At 38.0% G+C, this 23,037-nt stretch overlaps 1 protein-coding gene across 2 annotated transcripts in view; it reads right to left on the bottom strand.

Moving 5' to 3' along the window:
- Nucleotides 1–23,037, bottom strand: part of prkdc (protein kinase, DNA-activated, catalytic subunit) — a 204,650-nt gene that overhangs the window by 53,823 nt on the left and 127,790 nt on the right. The window contains exons 52-64 of one of the 2 annotated variants that reach the window (XM_048595548.1): nt 22,404–22,509; nt 18,815–18,939; nt 17,041–17,190; nt 14,982–15,155; nt 10,759–10,857; nt 10,398–10,608; nt 9,424–9,613; nt 8,163–8,372; nt 7,317–7,429; nt 5,955–6,086; nt 4,767–4,946; nt 538–746; nt 83–221 (exon numbers count right to left, since the gene is read on the bottom strand). In XM_048595548.1, coding sequence (XP_048451505.1) covers nt 83–221; nt 538–746; nt 4,767–4,946; nt 5,955–6,086; nt 7,317–7,429; nt 8,163–8,372; nt 9,424–9,613; nt 10,398–10,608; nt 10,759–10,857; nt 14,982–15,155; nt 17,041–17,190; nt 18,815–18,939; nt 22,404–22,509 — 2,038 coding nt within the window. Of the gene's footprint in view, nt 1–82; nt 222–537; nt 747–4,766; nt 4,947–5,954; nt 6,087–7,316; nt 7,433–8,162; nt 8,373–9,423; nt 9,614–10,397; nt 10,609–10,758; nt 10,858–14,981; nt 15,156–17,040; nt 17,191–18,814; nt 18,940–22,403; nt 22,510–23,037 lie in introns of both variants that reach the window. The other variant, XM_048595549.1, reaches the window with a different exon arrangement.

Below are 23,037 nucleotides of genomic sequence, written 5' to 3'. Positions count from 1 at the left end.
TGTAGGGTTTCTATTTACCTACTGTTCAACATTCAGGGCCTGCCATTTATCAGACCGTCAATATTCTCACAACCACTTTTACCTGATCATATAATCGGACTGCCTCTGCATAATCACTTTTTGCTTCTGCCAATAGTGCCTTTTGAGTGATCGGCTTTGTACCAATCTTTTCACTAAAGATCCCACGCAGAACATCATAATCTCCCAGTGATCGGTACAATCTGCAGAAAGATTAAAGTCAAGCACTCATAGCTTTTGGAATGAACATTCGCCAACTTAAAAAAACGTCTTTACATTATCCTCGGTGTTCAATGGGCGATTGCACCATAATGAGCTAATGACAGGGTAACTAACACTTTAAAGCTAGACTGAAAAGCTAGATTCACATGAGAGTACTTTGGTCAGATATTCACAGAATGATCTGCAGCATAAGTCTATGCCTTTGGATGAGGAAGAAGAAGAAAAGTAACATCAGTGACAGTAAGTACATTGTCATATGTCTCACTTTAATGTTTTAACAATTACATAAAGACGTACTTAGCCAGTTCTACCCATCGGGCAGTGTCAGGGGGCAGCTGGGTTCGGCCTCGTGGTCTTTTCGCTGGAGGTTCTTCTAACAGGCTGAGCGGCATCAAACTCAATTCCAGAAGCATAATTCCCATTGGTTGTTGTAAACTGATTAAGGCGGTTGAGCTTACAATAGAGGGATCAAGCTTCAACAGATCTGGCTGCCGACAACTCATATCCTTGCAAAACAAAACATAACAGAACAATCCTGATACAATGCAAACCATTATACCCTAGGTTATTTAATCTTCTCCAAATGCAAGTTTTTAATCATAAAACTAACCACTTAATTTCTTTAATGCATAGATCAGGCAAAAGCACAAATTAACCAATTAATTAATCATATAAGTGGATACAGAATATAAACTGAAATTGAATGTAATTGACATAACTAAACCAGAAATGCCTTAGAATCATAATCCCTACAGTGCAGAAAGAAGTCATTCAGCCCATCGAGTCTGCACCAACCCTCCAAACTGCATCCCAATGAGACCCACCCCCCTACTCTATCCACTTAACCTGCACATCTTTGGACTGTGGAGGGAAAATGGAGCAACTGGAGGAAATGCAGACATGGGAAGAATATGCAAACCCTAGACAGCCAGTCACCCAAGGCTGAAATTGAACCTGGGTCCCTGGCGCTGTGAGGCTACAGTGTTAAATACCGTGCCATCATCTGCCCCATTCATTTCACATTCATTTTATTGGCTGCCTTACAACCTTAAAAAAAAGTACTAAATTCTCTATATTTTAGCAGTGCGATTATTTTTAAACACTGCTAAACTTTACAGCAATCTCATGACCATTTGTTTGTCAACATTCATGTCAAACAGCTGGTTTTTATATAAACTGTTTTTTCATATACTGTTTTCATATACTGTATGAAGTGTCACTGATTAATTGCAGCATTTTCACTTGAACTCATCCTTTGTATTTCCATCAATTTTCTTATCCCAATGAAGTCTCATAACCTTACTGTAGCCCCATTGCTCCCTTATACACAAAAATTACCTCTGCAACATCAAATCCACATGAGAAATCTAAAACACCAGTTCCTGACAAAGCAGATCAGATTGCGAATGTGGTCCAATCCAGTCTTCTACATCACAGAAGCCAGAACAACTCTGCTAACCTCCAGTCATGCTGATATCAATGGGCAAACCTGTCCCAGTGCATTACTGACATAGCTGTAATAAACTTACGGAACTGGTGTTTCACATTTGGGCAGGCTGTTTAAATAAGTAACAGATGGACTCAGTGGACAGATGTTACACTTAGGATCAAGGAAAATCTGCATACAATAGAACAAAATTTCCTTGGAAAAACAGTGTTAGGATGCAGTTACACCAAACACTTGGAGCAAATTCCAGCCTGATATGATTAATGGGGCTTTGAATATCCAAGACCAAAAGCACCCATATTGTTGGCACAACAAAGTGTGGAGCTGGAGGAACACAGCGGGCCAGGCAGCATCAGAGGAACAGGAAAGCTGACGTTTTGGGTTGGACCCTTCTTCATTTTCTGAAGAAGGGTCCCGATCCGAAATGTCAGCTTTCCTGTTCATCTGATGTTGCCTGACCAACTGTGTTCCTCCAGCTCCACACTTTTTTATCTCTCACTACAGCATCTGCAGTTCTTGCTATCTCATATTGTTGGCACAACCAGCTTTGACTATTCTTTATATCCAATTCACTTGCCCAGTACCATTTATTCTCTGCAATTCCCCTCATAACCAGTCAGATGTCATGGTCCATGTCAATACCAACTGCTTGGGTAGGAAGGAAAGTTGAGATCCTGAAAGCAGATTTCAGGGAACTAGGAAAATATATGATTTAATTGCCATTACAGGGATGTGACTATAGTGTGAATGAGACTGGCCACTGAATAACTAAGGATGGAACCATCTAAAGGAGAAGGAGGTGGGATAGCAATCTGAATAAGGGATGACAGCAGTAAATTAATAAATTGGGATCATTGATCGAAGGATCCAAATGTAGAATCAATTTGGATGAGCTAAGGAACTGCAAGGGAAATAAACATTGGTGGGAAGTGGTTTTATAGAACACTAAACTACAGTACTAATATTGGGTACACTATAAATCAGGAAGCTAAAGATGCATGCAATAAAGTTTAAACGGTCATAATGGGTGAATTCTATTTGCATACAGACTGGGTTAACCAAGTCAGCATGAATGCTGTAGAGAATGAACAGCTGGAGTGTATATGAGAAGTGTTGCTGGGCCAGTATCTTTAGGTGCCAAGTAGGAATCAGACCATTTTAGATTTGGTGTTGCGTGATGAGAAAGTGTTAATCAATAACCTCAGTATAAAGTGACCATAATATGACAGTCTTTTCCATGAAATCTGAATGCTACGTATTTCATTCTGAAACTAGGGTGTTAATTCTGAGAGAAGGAAAGTACGAGGTATGGCAGGAAGTTGACTTGAGTGAGTTGGAAAATATACCAATAGATTTGACAGTAGACAGGCAATGGCTAGTATTTAAAGAAGCACTATAAACAAACATATATTGATCTACGGCAAAAACATCCAAAAAACAAGGGAAATTAACAATGGTTAATGAAAGAAATAAGGATTCCATTAAATCAAAGGAAGCAACTTATAAGAATGCCAGGAGAACTAGCAAGCAGGTGCAGCAAGCAATTAGAAAGGTAACTGGCGCATTGGCCTTCATTTCAAGAGGATTTGAATTCTGAGATGTCCTGTTGCATTTGTATAGAGCCTTGGTTGGACTCACCTAGAGTACTGAGTACAGTTTTGGCTTCCTTATCTAAAGTAAGCTATACTTTCCATAGCGGGAGTGCAATGGAAGTTCACCAAATTAATCCCTGAAGTAGCATGACAATGTTATGAGGACGGAGTGAGGAAACTGTATTCTCCACAGTTTCAAAAATGAGGTGTGACCTTATTGAAACTTCCCAAATTCTTACAGAGCATGTCAGGGTAGATGCAAATAGGATGTTTTCCTGAATACCTCTAGAACCAGGGGATATAATGTTAGGTTAAGGAGTTGGCCATTTAAGACTGAGGACAAGAGGAATGTCTTGACTCAGAGGGTGGTTAATCTTAGAAATTCTTTACACTAGAGGACTGTGGAAGCTCAAACATTGAGCATGTTCAAGACAGAAGCTAATTGGCTTTTGCGGATTAATTACATTAAGTGATATGGAATTAGTGAAAGAAAATGGCATTGAGGAGATGAAGAGCCATGAACTAGAATGACCCTATGTTCCTTCAAGAATCATCTAATTCACAAAATGTCTCCTTTTTCAGCCCTTCCAAACTCTTTTCACTTCAGCCAGGTGTCTGGCATTATCATCCCATCCTACGGAAACCTACACTGGGCACTATTATAGCCACAACCTTACTAAATGGAAGAAGAGGTACAAGGGGCTAAATGACAGATGTTCCTATTAGTTTTCCCTCTTCAATAATAAAAAAAAATGAAAATGCTGCAACATCCACGTAAAGTCCCACACACTAATCAATGTCATTCTTTCCAAAATCTAAAGGCTGATATACCCCAATTAATTGACTTGAAGAGTCTCAACCTCACTTTTCACAACTTCCCTGGCTTTTCTCCACTCTAACATTAAGTGACATTCTGCTTAACACTCCTATTCAAGCCCTCCGACTCCCTAAATTTACTCCAGATAGTCCATCCTTCACTTAACTACTGGTGGCTGATCATTCAGGCACTACATGCCTGACCTCTGAAATTCCTTAAGCATCTCTCCCCACCTTGCTACAACTCCCTATTTTATTAAAATTGCTATGGTAATCTGTCTAGGCCTTGTCGATTTTCCCTCCCTCTTGATCTTTTGATTTTGCTTCTTCAGTGTCGAACACTATGAAGCATCTGATTTAACATAAGGAGCACCGCAGAAATGGTAAATCAGAGAAACCCTTACATAATATGATGAGACAATTATATAAACAAGGCATGCTGTTAAGAGCAATAAGTCAGCTAACCAGCTTGGAAATGCATCTTCTAACCCTAGTTTACAGTAATAATAATTTTTAAAATTATTTGTAAACTTCCTCTACTTTTTCACAGTGGCAAATCCATAAAGATTCATTATTTGATTGACACCAGTTGAAATCTCTCAAATCAGAAATCAAAATTGTGATTAGTAAGCTACTAAACTATAATTCTATTAAGCAGCAAATTTTCTTACCTGAATACAGGTCACAAATGGTGGAAAACACAAAGTTGTAGTATTGAGCAAAAATGTAAAATGCTTCAAGAGCTCTTTTCCAATGCCACTCATTTCAGCAGCTGTTTTAGACTTTTTCACATCTTCCAGGATTCCAGAAAATAGGGCACTAAAAAGTTGTTTAGCAAGTGAATGGTCTTTCTGCAAAATAATTACAAATTTTGACATTACTTTGGGTTTTTTTTAGGTATATCCTTTAATGACCCACCTTCATAGGTGACAAGACCAGCATTTCTTGCCCATTCTTAACAGCCGTTGAAAGATTGCTGGGCCATTTCAGAGGACAGTAAATGTTAACCACATTGCTGTGTGTCTGGAGTTGCATATGAACCAGCCCAGCTAAGGACAGCAGACTTCCTTTTCTAAAGGGCATCAGTGAACCAGATGGGTTGTTCCAGCAACCATAATGGCTTCATTGTCTAGAGTAGCTTTCATGAGATTACCTTGCAATGCAAGATTTTAACCCAGGACATTAGCTTAGGCCCCTGGATTACTAGTCCAGTCACATTATCACCATGCCATGATCTTCCCTCTGTTGTTGATTCCTGAGAATTTTCCTTCCGAGTGGACTTAACTAAGAGTTGACACAGGAACGATGTGCCAGGTGAATTTCTTCAGCTGTATAAATCCCTGGGTTGAATCATTCTACAAACAGCTCTCCTTAAAGCTTTTGGAATGGTTAATGTCTCAGTTGGATTGGGCACTCTCCACTCCAGATGAAAACTCAACATGATGGTAGTGCCCAGAGGGCTGAATCTGATTGATCTTGTTTTACAAGTGCAAAGAAACCTGAATGCCTAAGATGAATAGGAACTGAAAGCTCTTTGTTCAGCTGCTTTCATTTTTCTGGCTATTATTTATTATTATGAATTTAATTCATAAAACATCTAGATTGCGGACACTGAAACAGCTTTAAACAAAAGCTCGTTAACACTTCCGCAAAAAGATTTATTAGTGGTGTACACCCTGGAAGTAAATACTAAAATTATAAGTATTCTACATTTTCAAATAAAGACATTACTGCACACATTGCAAGTTAATAGTAACAATATAGAAAAATAACTTTATCGAAATAAAATCAGCAAATACTTGTCAACTAATGTAGACTTATCTATACAAGGCTAAAATTATTAGATTTTGTTTACAAACCTGGGCTAGACCCTGCAGTGGAGCAATTAAACTGCTGAATTTGATCTGAATATCAGGCAGATCGCCTACACGATAACATCTGTACAGAGTGACCTGTGCATCACGTTTCTTCAGCTGTTCAGTTTTCATTTCCTGGAAAAATAATAAGTAATATTTAATACAACTATCATGCGAGTTTGTCATACTAGATTTACACCCAGTTCAAACATTACTTTTTACAGATTTATTCTGATGCACCAAAGGGTCTTTTCTGTGCTGTAGACTTCTATGACTGTGTAAGTAGCACCTTTCCAGGGAAGCAGAAACTAAAATAATGAACATCCATGACTACAATTAAAGGTGTTTCTTGATTAACCAGGGAGATTCCATTGTTATCAAAACTACTCAGCTTCCTTTATCCCTCTTCTTTATACTTAAAAACCTAGGAGGTGAAATTACTCTCATTAATATTTCTGATTAATTCCTTACTGCAAATGTTTGAATTTCCTCTGCACTACTAAAATACATTGGGCAACACATTTATTTTAAATGATTACCAAAAACATCAACTCAAACAGGAAATTTACATTTCAAATATTGCTATGATTTGATTTCAGCTCCTTGGTGTCATATTACCAGCAATATGAAACAGTGTCTGAAATGCAAGAGTCCAGTCCGACAACTTTTAAATTTCTCTTTCTTTGGGAGCAGTGATCCAATTGGAGACATGACCAGTCAATACTGGATCCAGCTCTTACACGCCAAAAATGCCAATGTTGCAACAAAGCCAAATAAGGCTTATCATTTGAAGTCAGGTCTTTTTTTTCCCTCCTAAAGATATTCTTGAAAGATTCAACATTCATGCGTGAAACTTGAAGAGTAATACATTATATAAGGCAATCTTTTACAGCCCACAGATATGAACGACAATGTTCAAAATAATTTCTGGAATCAGATTATTATCTGCACTGAGGTTTATTTCTATGTTGATATCAGAAAGATGTTAAGGCCTGTAGTTTCAACAATAGCCATGGTTTAACCAGCTAGTGCCTAATGTTCTGAGAGGCAATTAAAATTAATTTCATCTAATTAGTCTTTGTTTGCGCATTAAAAAAAAATTCATAAATATTTTTGTGATAAACAGATCTTGCTCTAATGTCTTAATGCACATCCAATGTTTAATGCACTATGCTGTGCTGGATTGTTTTAAAAGATACGCATTTCAAGAGAACAGCTATTTCTAAGATCATTCAATGACAGAAAAAGTGGTGCCTATCGACACTGAAGTGACAGCAGTGATGTAAACATATTGTGGTAGCAAAATATCAAGGACATTACAAAATTTTACATGTTATTTCAAAGAAAAATGTTAAGCAGAATTACCTTTGCCAGATGCTTTTGCTGGATGCTCCTTCTGGCAAAGATTATGTTCTCTTTCTGTCGATCTTTGAGGAACCTTCGCCTCAGGCGTAGGATGTCTGCCCTCTGATCTGCTACTGCTGGATTGCAAGAAGACAAAAGTTAATCACCCATGGTATTGCTCACAAGCAGAAAATTGTATCCATCTTCCTGATGCTTCTCAGTTTCACCCACTAACCCTGTGCCTCTGTATCATTCTACTTGTTTTTAATTCCTTTTCTTTCCTTTTACTGAACAGGGATTCAGTCTCTTGAGATTGTTCTGCCCTTCAATGAGATCACAGCTAATGTGTAGCTTAACTCCATCCACCTGCCTTGTCTCCGTTTACTCCCATATGCGTGACTCGAATAAAACTGACATGACATCCAACAGTAAATGATACTCAAAATTATACAGCAATTCAAACAAAAAATGAGGAATTAGTTTGGCATGGAGTCAAGTTGGTTGGAGATCAGCATATGCAATGGAAGAAGAAAGCTGAAAGGGAAAGACACCTCCATTCTGTACTTCCAACAGGTGATAGGCAAACATGCCACAGTGACACCTCTGAATATTAGCAGCATGCTGAAAATTGAAGAAACGAGTATACGAGTCAGAATGCATCACAGTGGATCACTGACCCTAATAAACAGGGATGGTTTGTGGCAGGGAGGGCTTCCAGCCATAATATCACTCACCAAATCCAAACATGGGTTGATTTGAAGATGATTAACCAGCAGTGTGGCAACTCCACGTAACTTAGAAAGCACGAAGACAAGAACCAATCGACAAATTAGATACAATGATAAAGCTGAATTTAATTGACGATACCTTTTGCTTTGCGATCAACTTCATCTCCTGGAATAGCAAGTCTTTTTTGTCCAAAGTCTGGGCCAACAGACTTCACAGCTGCTCTCTGTAACCTCTCACTCCGTTTAGAATATACAAGCAATGAGGAGGACACCGATTCTGAGAAAGGAAGGGAGTATTCTGCAAAAGTATCCAAACTGCTCCCTGTTAACCAGTTAAAATTCCGTGCACCTAGAAAGAGACATCAAATATAATCAAAAGATTAACAGTCACATTCCACATTTGGAATATATTTCGTTGGACAAATCTAGGCATTTCTCAGACAGAATTCAACTATCAATAAGTTAGAAACTCTTAAGAAATAAGAAAAGTAGGGCATTTGGACCTTGAACCTGCTTCACTAATCAATAGGGATCATGTATGAATTTCTAACTCAAATAATCTTTCCCATACTGGCCTCATATCTGTTAATTTGTTTTGTATACAAAAATCTATCAATCTGAATAGATTTACTAATGGAGTATCCATAGACCTCCCAAGTAGAAAATTCCAAGATTCACAATTCATTAAGGGAAGACAGTTATCTCAGTCCTAAATGGCTTACCTCTTCTTCTGAGACCATGAACCCTAGTTCTTGATTCCTCACCCAGGGAAAACATTCTTCCAGCATCTGTTTTATTAAGTCCTTTTAGAATTTTACCTGACTCAATTAGATCACTTATCATTTTTCTCAGGCCTAGAAAATATAGACATCATCCACTCCATTCAAACAGTCCTCATGAGACAATCTCCTCAGCCCAGGATTCAGACCAATGAAACTATGTTACTTTGCCTCCAAGGAAACTCCTTGGAAGAATATCCTTCAATCGGTAAGGAGAACAAAACTACAGACAGTATTTCAAAAGTCAATAATTTTGTATAGGGTCTGTTAAGTCAAGTTCAAATGTTGAGAAAGCAAGTTAAAAAGGCATTTGGATTTTAACCTTATGAATGGTGAAATAGACAACCGGACCACATTAGTCACAGTTTTTAGGCACAATGATATCCTGGCAAGGTGGGAATTTATCACCAATACTTAGTTTCCCTGGCAAGATAGGCTTGAGCTAACAGAGTAGCTGACTTGTTGTCTTTGGAGAATAGTTAAGTGTTGACGACGTTGGTATGGAACTGAATAAAAACTCTATGTTTTTCAAATTTTTCAGTGGTGAGATTTAAAGTCACTTTTTTTTTGGAATATAGCCAGTCTCTTAGGATAAAATTTTATAAAACAAGAGTAACTTACCAGAACTCTGCGTTGGTGTAAATTCATAATGGGTTAGGGTGGCTCTAATCTGGCCACCTATTGTGCTTTGATCTGCAGCTGATGCTTCTTGTGATGGGCTTCTAATACTGCCTGCTGGAGCTTGAGTTTCCACAAACAAAGGAGTAAGAATTCTACTACGTTGATGCCAACTTGAATCGATGCAATAATCCTAAACAAAAATGAGTACAGTTTGCAGAACAATAATATGCAATAAATAACACTTGCAAAGTGAGATAAAAATTTAAACTTGGACTTAGTTCCCCTAGTAATGATGATTTTAGACACACTTCTTAAAAAAGATAAAAGATAGTAACCTTGGGAGCAATGGGGTCAGCTGCAAAACACCATGTAAGCATGTGACAATAAAAGGTTGAATTAATTTATCATAGGTTTTAGAATAAGCTTTAGGAAGATATGCAGGTGGCCCATGAAGTTCCTCTCATTAAGTGGGACGTCATGGATTTCTTGTAACATAATGCTAAGGAGAAACACAATAAAGCAGCTGATCCCAGTAAATTTAGCCAGAGTTATGTTTTTAAAAATCTAATCAAACTTTAATAAAAAACTGAACTGGTTGATGAGTGATATGCAAATGAAAAATGGTCAGCGATTAATTTGCCCACATCACTCATATACATGGCAAATAAAAGGAAACTGGCATTTTAAAAATATTTTTCTGAGTTTACAACTAAAACAAAACTGCGAATGCTGGAGATCTGAAACAAAAGCAGAATTTGCTGGCAAAATCATTAGAACAGAACAGTCACCGAACTCTAAACATTAACTCTGCTTTCTTCCCACACATGCAGCCAGCAATTTCTGTTTTTGTTTCTGAGTTTACAAAATAGGTTAACTTTTAAGTCTAGAGTTTTTGTTTATAGTAATAATAATGCATTTATAGTCTTCAAAAAATTTAGTTAAGGTAACACGACAAACAAGCCTCCTGTATTTACTTGAAATTTGCATTCAGATAGAGGATATTCGAACATCTCACGGCTGTAGTCAGGGCTGCGACTTGTCATTTCCAGTAGCACATTGGTGGCTATACTGAGGTACTGGGTCTCTATCTTGTTGCAGTACAATGATCCAAGACTGGCCATCATTCTGTCAAGTGTGCCTGTTGGAAGTCTATTTTCATGACTCCAAAAGTTTCTAATATACAATCTGAAAAGAAAGCAGTCACATCAAAAAATCTTGCTTTGAAAACAAAATCAATATTTCAAAAATTATTACTATCGCTGACAACATTCTACAGAATCATTATGAACGATTCAGCTCCCTTCCAAGTTAATAAGTAACCGATTAGTTACATACTGTAGTGCAGGATTTTCATCAGTCAATCCCTGAAGTAATGTATCGCTTGTTTCTGTGTATATTTCTTTGGAGTCAGGATCAGATTGACTTTCCGGGTCTCTGTAGAGAGGGAATGTGATTTACTGCATTTGCCTCAACATACAGAATAAATGGAACATTTTTCTCCTGCTGACTTTCTGTAGAATAGAATCAGAGTTAGGTTTTATTGTCACATGGACTCAAGTACAGGGATACAAGAGTACAGTGAAAAGGTACAAAGTTGCCATTCACTGTGCCATCCTATGTACAAAGGTGCCTAAGTAAAAAATCTTAGGTATAAATTGGAAAACTGAAGGAATAGAGTTAATACTTCAGCATTAACTTGGGAGCAAACTTTCTCAGCTCACAACTATGTTTTCATTCACACTTTGGAATATATTGAGTTTGAATCGATTTTTTTTGCCTGAAGCATCAAGAATTTCAACCAATTTAGTTTTCTGATTAGGACAGAGGAACAACACAAAGATGAGAAATTGTCACTTGACAAATCATGCTTGCTTATTTTACACTTCACAGCTAACATCACCCTAAAACATGTTATTTCACTAAATCTGGTTTAAATCCACTTTTTATTAATTAAAGCTTAATTGATGTGGTCCTAATAGATCTGATTTACTGTGAAATATTATTCTGGGTTCATCAGTTCAAAGTATTCATTCATGGATTTATCAGTGTTCATACATTTCACAACCTTTCCATAATGTTCCCATTGACATCTCATGCCTTGGAGCATAAACAGCATGATAAAATTCTATTACTCCAGCACACTCACTGTTCAGGCTGTGCACCTCAACATTCATTAAATAAGAATAGAAAATGCTGTAAATACTCAACAAATCTGGGAGCATTAGTGGAGGCAAAAATCAAGTTAATGCTTCTGGTCAATAATGTGTCAATGAAAACAGTTCAGATGAAACATTAACTCTGTTTCTCTCTTCACAGATGCTCCATTACATGGTGAGTATTTCCAGTATTTCCAGTTTTTATTTCGCATTTCCAGCACTTTCAGTATTTTGTCTATGTACCTCAAATTTCTCTTGGCTTATTTCAATTATTACTCTACATCATTAACGACACTGAAACACAGTGGGCTGGATTTTACATGCCATCCACAACAGGAAAGCAGAGGGTGAACTCTAAAAATGTGTGCCATCGAATGAAGACCCTTCATTTCTATGTGCATCAGGTAAGGTTTTGAGTGGGCTGCCTGCCTGTGATCTAATTGAGGCCCTTAAGTGTGCAATTAATATGAACCATAAGGAGGGTAGTGCAGAACTTCAAAAGTGCTTAAGTTGGTGAATGGAAATTTAATGCAGTGAAGAGTTTAGGTGATTCATTTTGGTTCAAAGAACACAGAGAATATAAAGTGTACAATTCTAAAGGGTTGCAGGAGTACTGGATGTTTATGTGTAAAAATTATTGGAAGTGGCAGGACAGGGAGAACAGTGAATAAAGCATTCAGTATCCAAACTTTATGAACAGCAGCACAGAGTAAAAAAGCAAGGAAGTTACATTAAACGTGGCTTTAGCTCTAATTCTGAGAACCATACTTTGGCAAGGATGTGAAGACATTAGAGAGGGTGCAGAAGAGATTTTAAAAAAGCAGCTGGCATCACTGTGCCACTGTGATGCATCTGAGATGGAGGGTCACATGAATAACATGTTAATAGATATGGTCCCTCAGTAGCATAAGAGAATGCTAGGAGAGGGGTGATGGTAAATGAGCAAGCAGTCAAAAAAGACTTAGGAAATCGCACTGGAGTTCTCGGAGTGCATCCTATTTTCCATCCAGGTTCTAGTTCAGGATGCAGATGAGAGCAATTGTTCATTGAGGGATGACAAAGAAAAAGTACACTTATGCCAGGACTTATGCCATTAATGGTAGGGCCCTGGGGATGTGCTACTGAACAAAGAGACCTAGGGGTGCTGGTGCATAGTTCCTTGAAATTGGAATCACAGATAGGGCGAAGGAGGTGTTATTTAGATAAGTTTTCTGTACTTAAAATTAACAAGGCACTGGGACTGAATGAGACGCATCTTTGGATAGAGGAAAGTGAGAATGTACATTGTAGAGGCACTGAACAGAATTTTTCAGTCTTCTGTAACTCAGGGGTGCTGCCAAACAGTTGGAGAACTGCACATCATACCCTTGTTCAAAAAAGTCATGCAAGGATAAACCAAGTAACTACAGATCAATCAGGTTGACTTTGGTGGTTTCAAAACTTGACAAATGAGAGTTAATTACTGTGAGCAAGCATAGATTTCTTAAGGGAAATCAGAATTAACTAACTTACTAGAGTAATCTGAAGAGATAACAAACAAACAAGCTTGTGATGACAATGATGTTAATGTTGTGAGCACAGACTTCCAGAATGCATTTGATGCAGAGCTGCACAACAGGCTTGCAGGCAAAGTTAGAGCTCATGGAATAAAATGGGCAGTAGCAATGTGGATACAAAGTTGACTAAGGGTAATGGTTACAGGATGTTTTTTGGGCCAGGGAATGTCAATGTTGGAGCTTTTGCTTTTCCTAATATATATAGTGATCTAGATTTTGGTGCAAAGGGCAAAATTTCAGAACTTGTAGACGATACAACACTTGAAAGCTGTGTAAAAGTAGGAGGATAATATAGAACGTCAAAAGTTACAGACAAGTTGGTACAGTGAGTGGTCAGGTGATAAAGTTAATATGGAGAAGTGTGTGCTGATACATTTCAATAGGAAGAACATAGAGAGACAATATTAAACAAAGGGTACAACTTGAAAGTGTGTACCGAACAGAGGGATATGAGTGTTTGTGTGCAGAAGGCATTAATCGTGACTGGACAGATTGAGAGCAGTTAATAAAGAAAATTATATCCTGAGTTTTACTAATAGGGGCATAGAGTAGAGGAGCAAGAAGGTTACACTGAACTTACATAAAGACAGTAGTTTGCCCTCAGCTAGACTATTGCCTCCAGTTTCAGGCAATATACTTTAAAAAGGATGTGAAAGTATTGGAGAACGGAGAAGAAATTTATGACAATGTTCCAGAGATGAGGATTTTCAGTTATGAAGACCAATTGGAGAAACTAGAACTGGTCTAGATATCAGGACAAAAGCTAACTTATGACTTTTCTGGAATGTCACACCTCTCATTTGGGTGAACAATTCAGCGAAGCCTAAACAAAGGAATATTAGCCAAGATGTCTACCTCATTCAGTTCTGAACAAAGGAAACCACTGAAGCACCTTATGCTTGACTTAGTACCAACATCTCCATTGTTATCTGCTGCAAAACTCAAACCAGGACATCAGAACTCACCTCATTAGCTGAGTGACTATGCTGAAAACTTTCAAATTCCAATCTCCAATCTTTTTTCTAAGCCTTGTGTCTAAAAACGGTTTATAAATTTTCTTGTCTAGATGTTTTCAGTGCACACTGAATATTGTATAAAAAGACAGTGTGTTGAAACTCTATATGTCTTTCACACAGTTTTTCATCAGATCAAATGAAGAATGTTTCTTTTAAATCAGTATGTGTTGCAAAATCATGATCATGCTACTGTTAATTATTGTGGATTGACAGGAGTGGAAGAATGGAAGAAGAAATACAAATACAATAGCTAGCCTCTTCCTCCCTCATACATATAAACAAATAGCAAAAGTTTGCAATAACATACATAATTTGCAAACAGAAAATGAAATTCCCAGTTGAATTGCAGATATTTCCAAACTCAACACTGATGCAGTACTCAGCAGCGGGTCCAGAGAAAGGTGTACATGTCATTTGGGGAAACATCTTGCAGGCTTTTGCAACGATAACTGACCAATCATATGGGCCTGGTTGGTGCTTTTAATGATTTTGGTTTTAAAATATTTTCTTTTGCTGCGTATGCTGACTAGAAAGTGAAAATTATGCAAAATAGATACAACTGTAAGAATGGACATGGACAAATACAGATATTTAACTTAAGTGTAACCTGCTAATCAGCGAATAATATTGTTATAAAAGCAAATGTTCAAAAAAAATAATTTATTAAAAAATTATTGAAGTGCAACAAATATCAAAATATTCAATTGAATGCTTCCTTCAGTCAAGTAAGTTTACAATAGGGCTGAATTGCCTCCATAAATATTAATCATTCCTACTATATTATCTAGATTTTCTTAATCTTGGAATCATTTTTGTTATTAATTTCATACCTGTAATTATCATATATCCACATCAGAATATCGTACATTCTCTCTCGACAAACAGGAGATGGATGAGAAATAAAAGCCACCACTGAATGTAGCAGCTCTTTCAGTTCTGCTGACTTCAATTTGGCTTTAATCCTATATACAATATCCAAACAGACCCTCTGTCGGTCTTCATCCCTTATAAGGAGAAATAAATTAGGCTTTGTAACATTTTTATCCAAATCACCATGCAAAATCTTTGAACCCATGGGAGGCGATGGCCTACTGGGATTATCACTGAACTGTTAATCCAGAGACCCAGATAACATTCTGGGGACCTGGGTTCAAATCCTGCTATGACAGATGGTGGAATTTGAATTCAATAAATATCTGGAATTAAGAATCTAATGATGACCATGAATCCATGGTCAATTGTTGAAAAAACTCATCTGGTTCACTAATGTCCTTTAGGGAAGGAAACTGCCATCCTTACCTGGTCTGGCCTACATGTGACTCCAGACCCATAGCAATGTGATTGACTCTTAACTGCCCTCTGGGCAATTAGGGATAGGCAATAAATGCTGCTTAGCCAGCAAGGCCCTCATCCCATGAATGAATAAAGAGAAAAAAACTGTTCAGTAACTGAGGGACACCATAGCCAAACACAATGTGTAATCACCAGGCGTCGGCACACTCTGAAGACATAATCAAGGGTCTGAAAACCAAGCAAATTTTCTAATTTTCCCCTAAGGGTGCAGTGCTCCTCCACTTGCATTAGATGAGATCAGCTAACTCAAAACAGACAGGGAGATCCATTCAGTTCCAAAACAGAGTAATACTGGACTTGAAATTTTTGAAACTCGAAGTTCTGTTTTTCTCTCCACAGATGCTGCCTAACCTGCTGAGTTCCTGCAGCACTTCTTGTTTGTATTACTGAGAGGTACACCTATCTGGCTTGAATCAGTTTCACTGGGGGTGGCACATTTACCGCTAAGCTACCAAGATAAACTGGCTATAATTTTCAAACAATGACTCTTTAACCATCATTTATCAGCACAGGAATCTCAATGCCCTGGAATGATACTGAAGTACATGCATGTCAGCCTTTTCAGTTGAAAACATTTTCAGTTGCATAGTATTTTATAAAAACAAAAGTTCACTACAATGTTTTTCAGGAAAAAAAAATACAGGCAGGTGCAATTACAACGTTTAAAAGACATTTGGACAGGTACACGACAAGTTGAGCTGAAGGGTCTATTTCAGTGCTGAATGACTCTATGAAAAATGAAACTTTAAAGTTAAGATTTACATACAGAAAGGACAGTGCTATTTCTACTTAGTAAGTGAGCAGGAATCCATTTCAAATAGTCAGTGATATCAAAAGTAAGATTGTAAATATTTGAAAAAATTTGGTATCAGAGTTGTCAGAGTTCACTGAGGATTAACTCCACAACAGTGAGTGCCTGCAAGATAAAATTTTCAATACCTATGCAACATGCATTGACAGACATGTGAACAACCTTGAACCATTTCTGCCATGCAATAACATCCGAAGATATTTTGAAATAAACAGGCTTGCATTTATTTAGTGTATTTCAGAGTCACTAGATGTCTCAAGATACTTTACAGTCATCAAGTACTTTTACAGTACAGTTATTATTACAATGGGGAAACAGTATGTAATGCAGAGAATGTGCTAATGCAGGACAAAATGCTATGTTAGTATGACATGGGTTAAGGCTAAGAACTCCCCAATGGCAGTCTGCAACCATAATAAAACTTAAAGGAAAAATATGACTATGGCACTAGGTACTTTGCTCCTAATGGGGAGAGATTAACTGAAGTTATTCTGAGCCATTCTAATGTAATTCCTTGCACTGGTTTAAGAGGTACATTGACAGAGGCAGAGAACAGGTTAATCACCCAGGGGTAAACCAGCACAAACTTAGCAAACTGGAAAAAAGTGAAAATGCATTTGTGCTAGAATATCAGAAAAAGAGAACATAACTTGAATTAGATTAGTAGCCTAAGAAAGAGAAAATAGATTCTCACATCACCTAACCAATATAGTTCACCTGCTCACCTATGACTCATGATCTGTACAAAATCCTTGCTCTTCAGTTGAAGGTGGATGTCAGGGATTTCCTCTGCCCTATACATCACTACCTCGAGGCAGTGTGTTTTTAGAACGCCATATAGCTTTGGTAATAGGAAAAATACTGCGTTCATAAACCTTGAAAATAAATAATCACAAAGCACTTTAGAACTTCAAACAGTAGTAAAAAATTCAATGTCCATTTAAAATCAAACACCCCATTACACTGGTTGACAAAGCAAAATTGGTGTTTCATCACGTCGTAATCAGACAGACATGATTAGCAAGAGATTGATTCAGATTTATGGATGGAATACCACCACAAGGTTGCATAATCCCCTTTTAACTGAGCAATCAGTGATCTGACAAACATCAGAAATAAGACCTTACAGCTCCTTCTCCATTTAATAGTTTGAAATTTATCAATAGTATCAACTTTCAGCACTGCTGAGTTGGGAGTCCTCTACTATTTCTAAAATAACCCAGAATAGCTAAATTAGGACCAATATGACAGAAAACAAGAGTTCCTTCCGATTATTCATTGAACATAAGAGCATGGAGAAACATGCCTCAAGTGGCAGTGAGTTGGAAAGGTTGATCAAAGGTCTTCTGGCCGAGAAATTGATTCCAGCAGAGATGGGATGACAGCAGGGTTCTGTTACACCAATACCCTGCCTAATTGTTACCTTCCCACCTTCAAGTCTGCCATTTCCAGGAATAGAAAATTCCATCTACCCACTGCAAATGCATAGAGACTTGTGAAATCATGTTCTTCTTGCTAAGAAAATAAAAATAAGGTAAGGCTATTTACCCCATTCAACTGACAATCATCCAACGCTCATTGCAGACTTGAGCATTTTTCATATTTATCCTCTCTAATTCTCATGGATAAAGCAACTGATTGAGCCCTGCATAAAATCAGTGCTGAACAAATTTAATTCTCACTAAGTGAGCACTAAATTTACAGCAACTGAAACCACAATGGGACTTGATTTTATTGTAAGCGTTGCTAATGGTCTGATGATTTAATAAGGTATTACATTTTTCAGAGTCTTTCAATTATTAGTTTATTGAAACATTTCTGGAGGTTAGGGTCCATAATTCACGAAAGTCCATAGACAATGTAATATTCAGCTATGGTATTGCGTCTGATTCAGAAAGTAGTGGGTTTATGTCTCATTCTAGAGGGTTAAACCTAACATGTCTAAGGTTCCTACGTGAATGGAATTTTAGAGGACTCCATACCTTTCAAACAATTTGACAAATCTAAATGGCAATCTTATTCAGAATATGCTGGCATAGTTAAGTAAACTGTTCAGAAGCTGTGACTGAGGGATATGGTGGTGAAGGTAGAACAATGTAAAGGAAACCTTACTCTGCATTCTTTTGGGCCTTTACCTGGAAATGCTATATAATGCCAAAAGAATTCAAATGCAGAAAAATTCTGACGCACCTTCCAGTGTAATGGATACAAAATTAATCTAAAACTTGAAAGGGCAATAGAAACAAGTTCTCCACGTGCCTCTAGCATTAATTTACTCACCCCGTAACATCAAAAACAGATTCAAATCTTCAAAAAAGACTGAGTGAAACCAAAGTATTTCAAGTGGGCTAACTGGTTCGGTATTCATGCCTACTAAATCAATTTACCATTTAATTTAAACTAGCTGGAACAACTGCTGCACTTGATTCTCTGAATCAGGAAAGTAGGATCCATGTTGCCAGGTTGTGACAAGATGCATTACAAGTTTTTAACTATTACCTGTCAGCAAAAGGTGGGAAATGTTTTGCAATCTTGCTCAAACACACAATAAACTTGTCTTCCTTTGTGTTGTGAAGTTGCTGTAACTCCTTAACAACCAAATCATGAACAGCACAATCCACTGGCTGCAAAATAAAAATAAATCAAAGTATTAAGCTGTACGGAATTGTAAACCAATAGGTGGACAAAGAAAATTACAAGAACTGCGCTAGAATAAAAGTAGAAAATTACTTTTCAGAAAAGGAACAACTTCAAAACTGAATAAAAAGGCAAAATGCTATGAATGCTGAAAATGCTGGAAAGAGTCAGCAGGTCCGGCAGCAATATGAAGATAGAAAAACAGAGATTGATAACTTTTCACCTGAACTCTATTTGACTTAATGACATGCTCAGCGAGGAGTTCAGGAATTATTGTTTTGAGATTATTGTTGAGTTACTTCTCTGTTTGGGTGGCTACTGTTTCTTTAACTTCTTTTGAACAAGTGTTTCTGGATTATTAAGTGCTGATGAGTAATGGGAATAGTATTCAAACTGCTGAGAGGCTGCTATTTTCAAGGCATCTTACTTAAACTGATAGATTAGCCTGACAATAACATCATGGCACAAAGGAGAGAATGGGTTTAAAAGAAAAAATAGGTGTGCACTTTAATGGTGGCAAATTACAAGGTGTGTTACTCTCATGATGGAAATACAAGACATTTCATTCATATATTTAAAATCATCGTGGCACAGTGGCTCAGTTGTTAAGGATCCGGGTTCTATTCCAGCTTTGGGTAACTGTGTGGAGTTTGCATGTTCTCCCTGTGTCTATGCGGGTGTCCACTGGGTGCTCCAGTTTCTTCCTGCAGTCCAAAGTTGTGCAGGTTAGGTAGACTAGCCATGCTAAATTGTCCCATAGTGTCCAGGGATGCGGAGGCTAGGTGGATTAGCCACAGTAAATGCGGGATTGCGGGGATAGAGTGGAGGGGCAGGGTCTGGGTGGGATGCGGTTCGGAGGGTCAATGCAGACTCAATCGGCTGAATGGCCTCTTTCCACACTGTAGGGATTCTCTGATTCTATGTTCCCACAGTGCAATGTGGAAGCTGATTTAATTTTAACAGTTGCAGTGTAGGCTTCCTAATGATCAGGGAACTGAGCAATAAAATGTATATGTGAAGATAAATTTTCTTTTTACAGCATTTCTTGTAGGCCAGAAAGAACTGCAATGCTTACACCAAACTCTTAACCCTAACTCCATACCCAAAGCTTCAGCCTTGCCTCTGCCGATTGCAGCCTCTTTTCCCCACAGTTGCTGCAATCCCCACCTCCCCCAATACTCAGATCTCTCATTCACTTCCTTTCACAATGGACTCGCTCCCTAACATCCAAATCCAAAACCTCATTGCTCACTCCTCATCTCTTTTGTTTCATACAGATGCCCATTCCTGCTCAGCAGCTAGTCAATCTGTCAACATCGCTACCTGTCAGCCAGAAAATGGACAGCAATTGTTATAACAAGGTCCTGTGTCAAAATCGACAAGAATTCTAAATTCCCTGTGATATAAGGTGTTCTTCCAACCCCTCAGTCTGGAAATGACCCAAGCTTGACCACACACAGTTCTTATCAATATTAGGTCTATTGTGTTGTAAGGAGGGAAGACAGAAAGAGAGAAATACAGACCGAGCCATCCAATTCTAAGTTTAAGGAAATCATTTAAATTTTGTCTGTCCAGATCTAATGGATTAGCTAAAGATGGTCAAAATAGCTAAAGATGGTCAAAAAATGCGACGTAAAATTACGCAGAAAATAAAACCAATAAAAATTCCATTTTGTTGACACTGCTACATTGTCAACAGTAAAAAAGACTCGCAATTCAAAGTACATGCAATTTTACTGTTCTTCTTAGGCAGTCCCTTGTGGTCAAGGATGGCTTACTTGCAAACAAAAAATGAATTTAGAGGTGACTGAAGAGTCCAGCGCACAATCTGTCATAGATGTCACAGGCACCATCCTGATGGTGAACTTTGAGAGGATACAAGTGAGTCTGTGAAGGAGGGAGTGAGTCTATGAGCAAGATTTGAGTGAGTATGTCAGACAGTAAGTTTGTGAGGGAGGGAGTAAGTTTGCAAAGGAGTGAGAAACTCTGAGGGACTGAGTGGCTGACTCTAGTATGGCGGGAAATGAGTCTGTGAGAAAGGGGTGAGTGAATGTGAAGAAGGGAGGGAATATGTAAGGGACAGAGTGAGTGATAAAGCATGTGATGAAAGAAATGAATCTGAGGGAGGGATGAGTGAGTCTGTGGGGGATGAGTGACACAGTTTGTACTGGAGAGCTTGACAGAGTTTGTGCGGAAAGAGTAACAAAATCCATGAGGGAGGGAGGTAAGGACTGAAAGGGAAGGAGTGAGGGGTTTGGAGAAAGTGAATCTGTGAAGGTGTGAGTCTATGAAGGAAGGAGTGAGGGACGCAGGGACTCAAGAGAGATTTTGCGACCATGAGACTGACAGAGAGCTAACACACACAGACCCTCACATCTCTTCCTGTTCCCTCCACAAAAAACAAGCCACAAAGCAGGTGGGAGTGGGAGAAAACCCATGCTGGAAGTTAACCCTCATGCAAAGCCCACTTCTGCCCAGGATAGCTCACAGTATATGTTATGAGAAGCAAAAGCCAGGTCAATGTTCATTAAACTTAAAGACTTCGTGCCTCCTTGATCCTCACATCCTTTTCTTGGTGATCAGGACTTGGGACCTAGTCAGTCTCCCTTCAGCTCTGCTTCCTAAATGAAAAGGCAAATAAAGTTTTATGGTAAAATCTGCTGCATAGCTCTTTTATAGTCATTTTTATTGCTCATCCTTCTTGAAATCCACATACAGTATTGTGCTGTCCTTTTGAAACTTGCTCATCAGCCCCTTGGGGGAAGAAAAACATTGAAATCTGGCCCCTCCCATTTAAAGGTGTGAGTGGGCTGGGAATTAAATCAGCAGTGAAATTCCATCAGAGGCTGTAAGGCACTAGGTAATGGCCTTGAAACAATTCCAATGTATAATTCCACACTTTATCAATACAAGATACAAAAAACTTAGCAAGTAGAAAAGCATCAGAAATCTCCCCCATCTCCATATTTACTGAGAAAATAACTATCAATCTATGAACATCTAGTTTTATATGAAAATATTTTACATTCTTAATAACAATGGTGTGCCATCAGGGCATCATATCCTAGTTACTGACTAATGCTAACAGTTCGTCCAACAGTGACTGTACGATTTACCTCCCATCTGCAGGAGGAGAGGCCAGGCTAAAAAGCTCAGACAAAAGTTATAATGGTCTAATCTGGAACACATTTGTCAACAGAAACAATACTGGTCTCCTTACCATGCTATGATGTCTGATATAGGATAATAAAGAGGAAAGGTCATGAATTTCTTCAATGAGAAACAGAAAACTGCATGCTCATTAATAATTGTATCCACATTTACTCGCCTCTGTTGTAAGACTGATATAAGACACAAAGACACTGCAAACTCAGACACAAAACCAATAAATGATTCACCAAAAGCACAAAAAAGTTGTATTAATTAATTACTTAAATGTAATAGTACTCACTTTTTCTGCTAAGTATTGTAGGACAAGCCCAAGGACCTCTGCAGCTGCTGCATAGACCTCTTTATAACGCGTTAAAGAAATGTTATGCACCAGTCTCTGAAAGTACCTGACAGAAGTAAAACATAAATGAAAACAATCTGCTAATATAATTTTTGATTGATTAACTAGTTTTCTGAGAATTTTTAGCACAAGGCATCACTATAAACTATATATGCTGTTGACCAGCAAATGCTTTTCTCCCCCATTTTCCAAACTATATTTTCCAAACATATTAATCTTCACTTTTTGAGCCAAACCTGAAGTGTCTTAATTGAGTCCCTTTATGCCAAGTGCAATTATCTGTGCAGTTAAACAATGTGCATCATTCAAGACAGAGTAATTAAAATATAAAGATTACTTTCCAGTCTTTTTGGACTGACTAAACTATGAAGAGCATTAGGGATTATGGTAACCTAGCTCAATGAGAGGGTTAGTTCCTTTAATGGAGACTAAAGTTGGCAAGTATATAAGACAGGCAGGTGACATGAACCTGTCCATTTTCCACCAAGCAGTTTACATATGGTGGTTTACCTTGGTGGTTTTGGGAGGCACTTTGAAGAACAGCACAGACAGGCTGCAGCATGTCAGGAGGTTG

The sequence above is a fragment of the Rhincodon typus genome, chromosome 4 (genome assembly GCF_021869965.1).
Source record: "Rhincodon typus isolate 14 chromosome 4, sRhiTyp1.1, whole genome shotgun sequence".
Taxonomy (NCBI): Eukaryota; Metazoa; Chordata; class Chondrichthyes; order Orectolobiformes; family Rhincodontidae; genus Rhincodon; species Rhincodon typus.
Note: the sequence above shows the minus strand (reverse complement) of the source record. Positions and strands in the feature narration are given on the sequence as shown.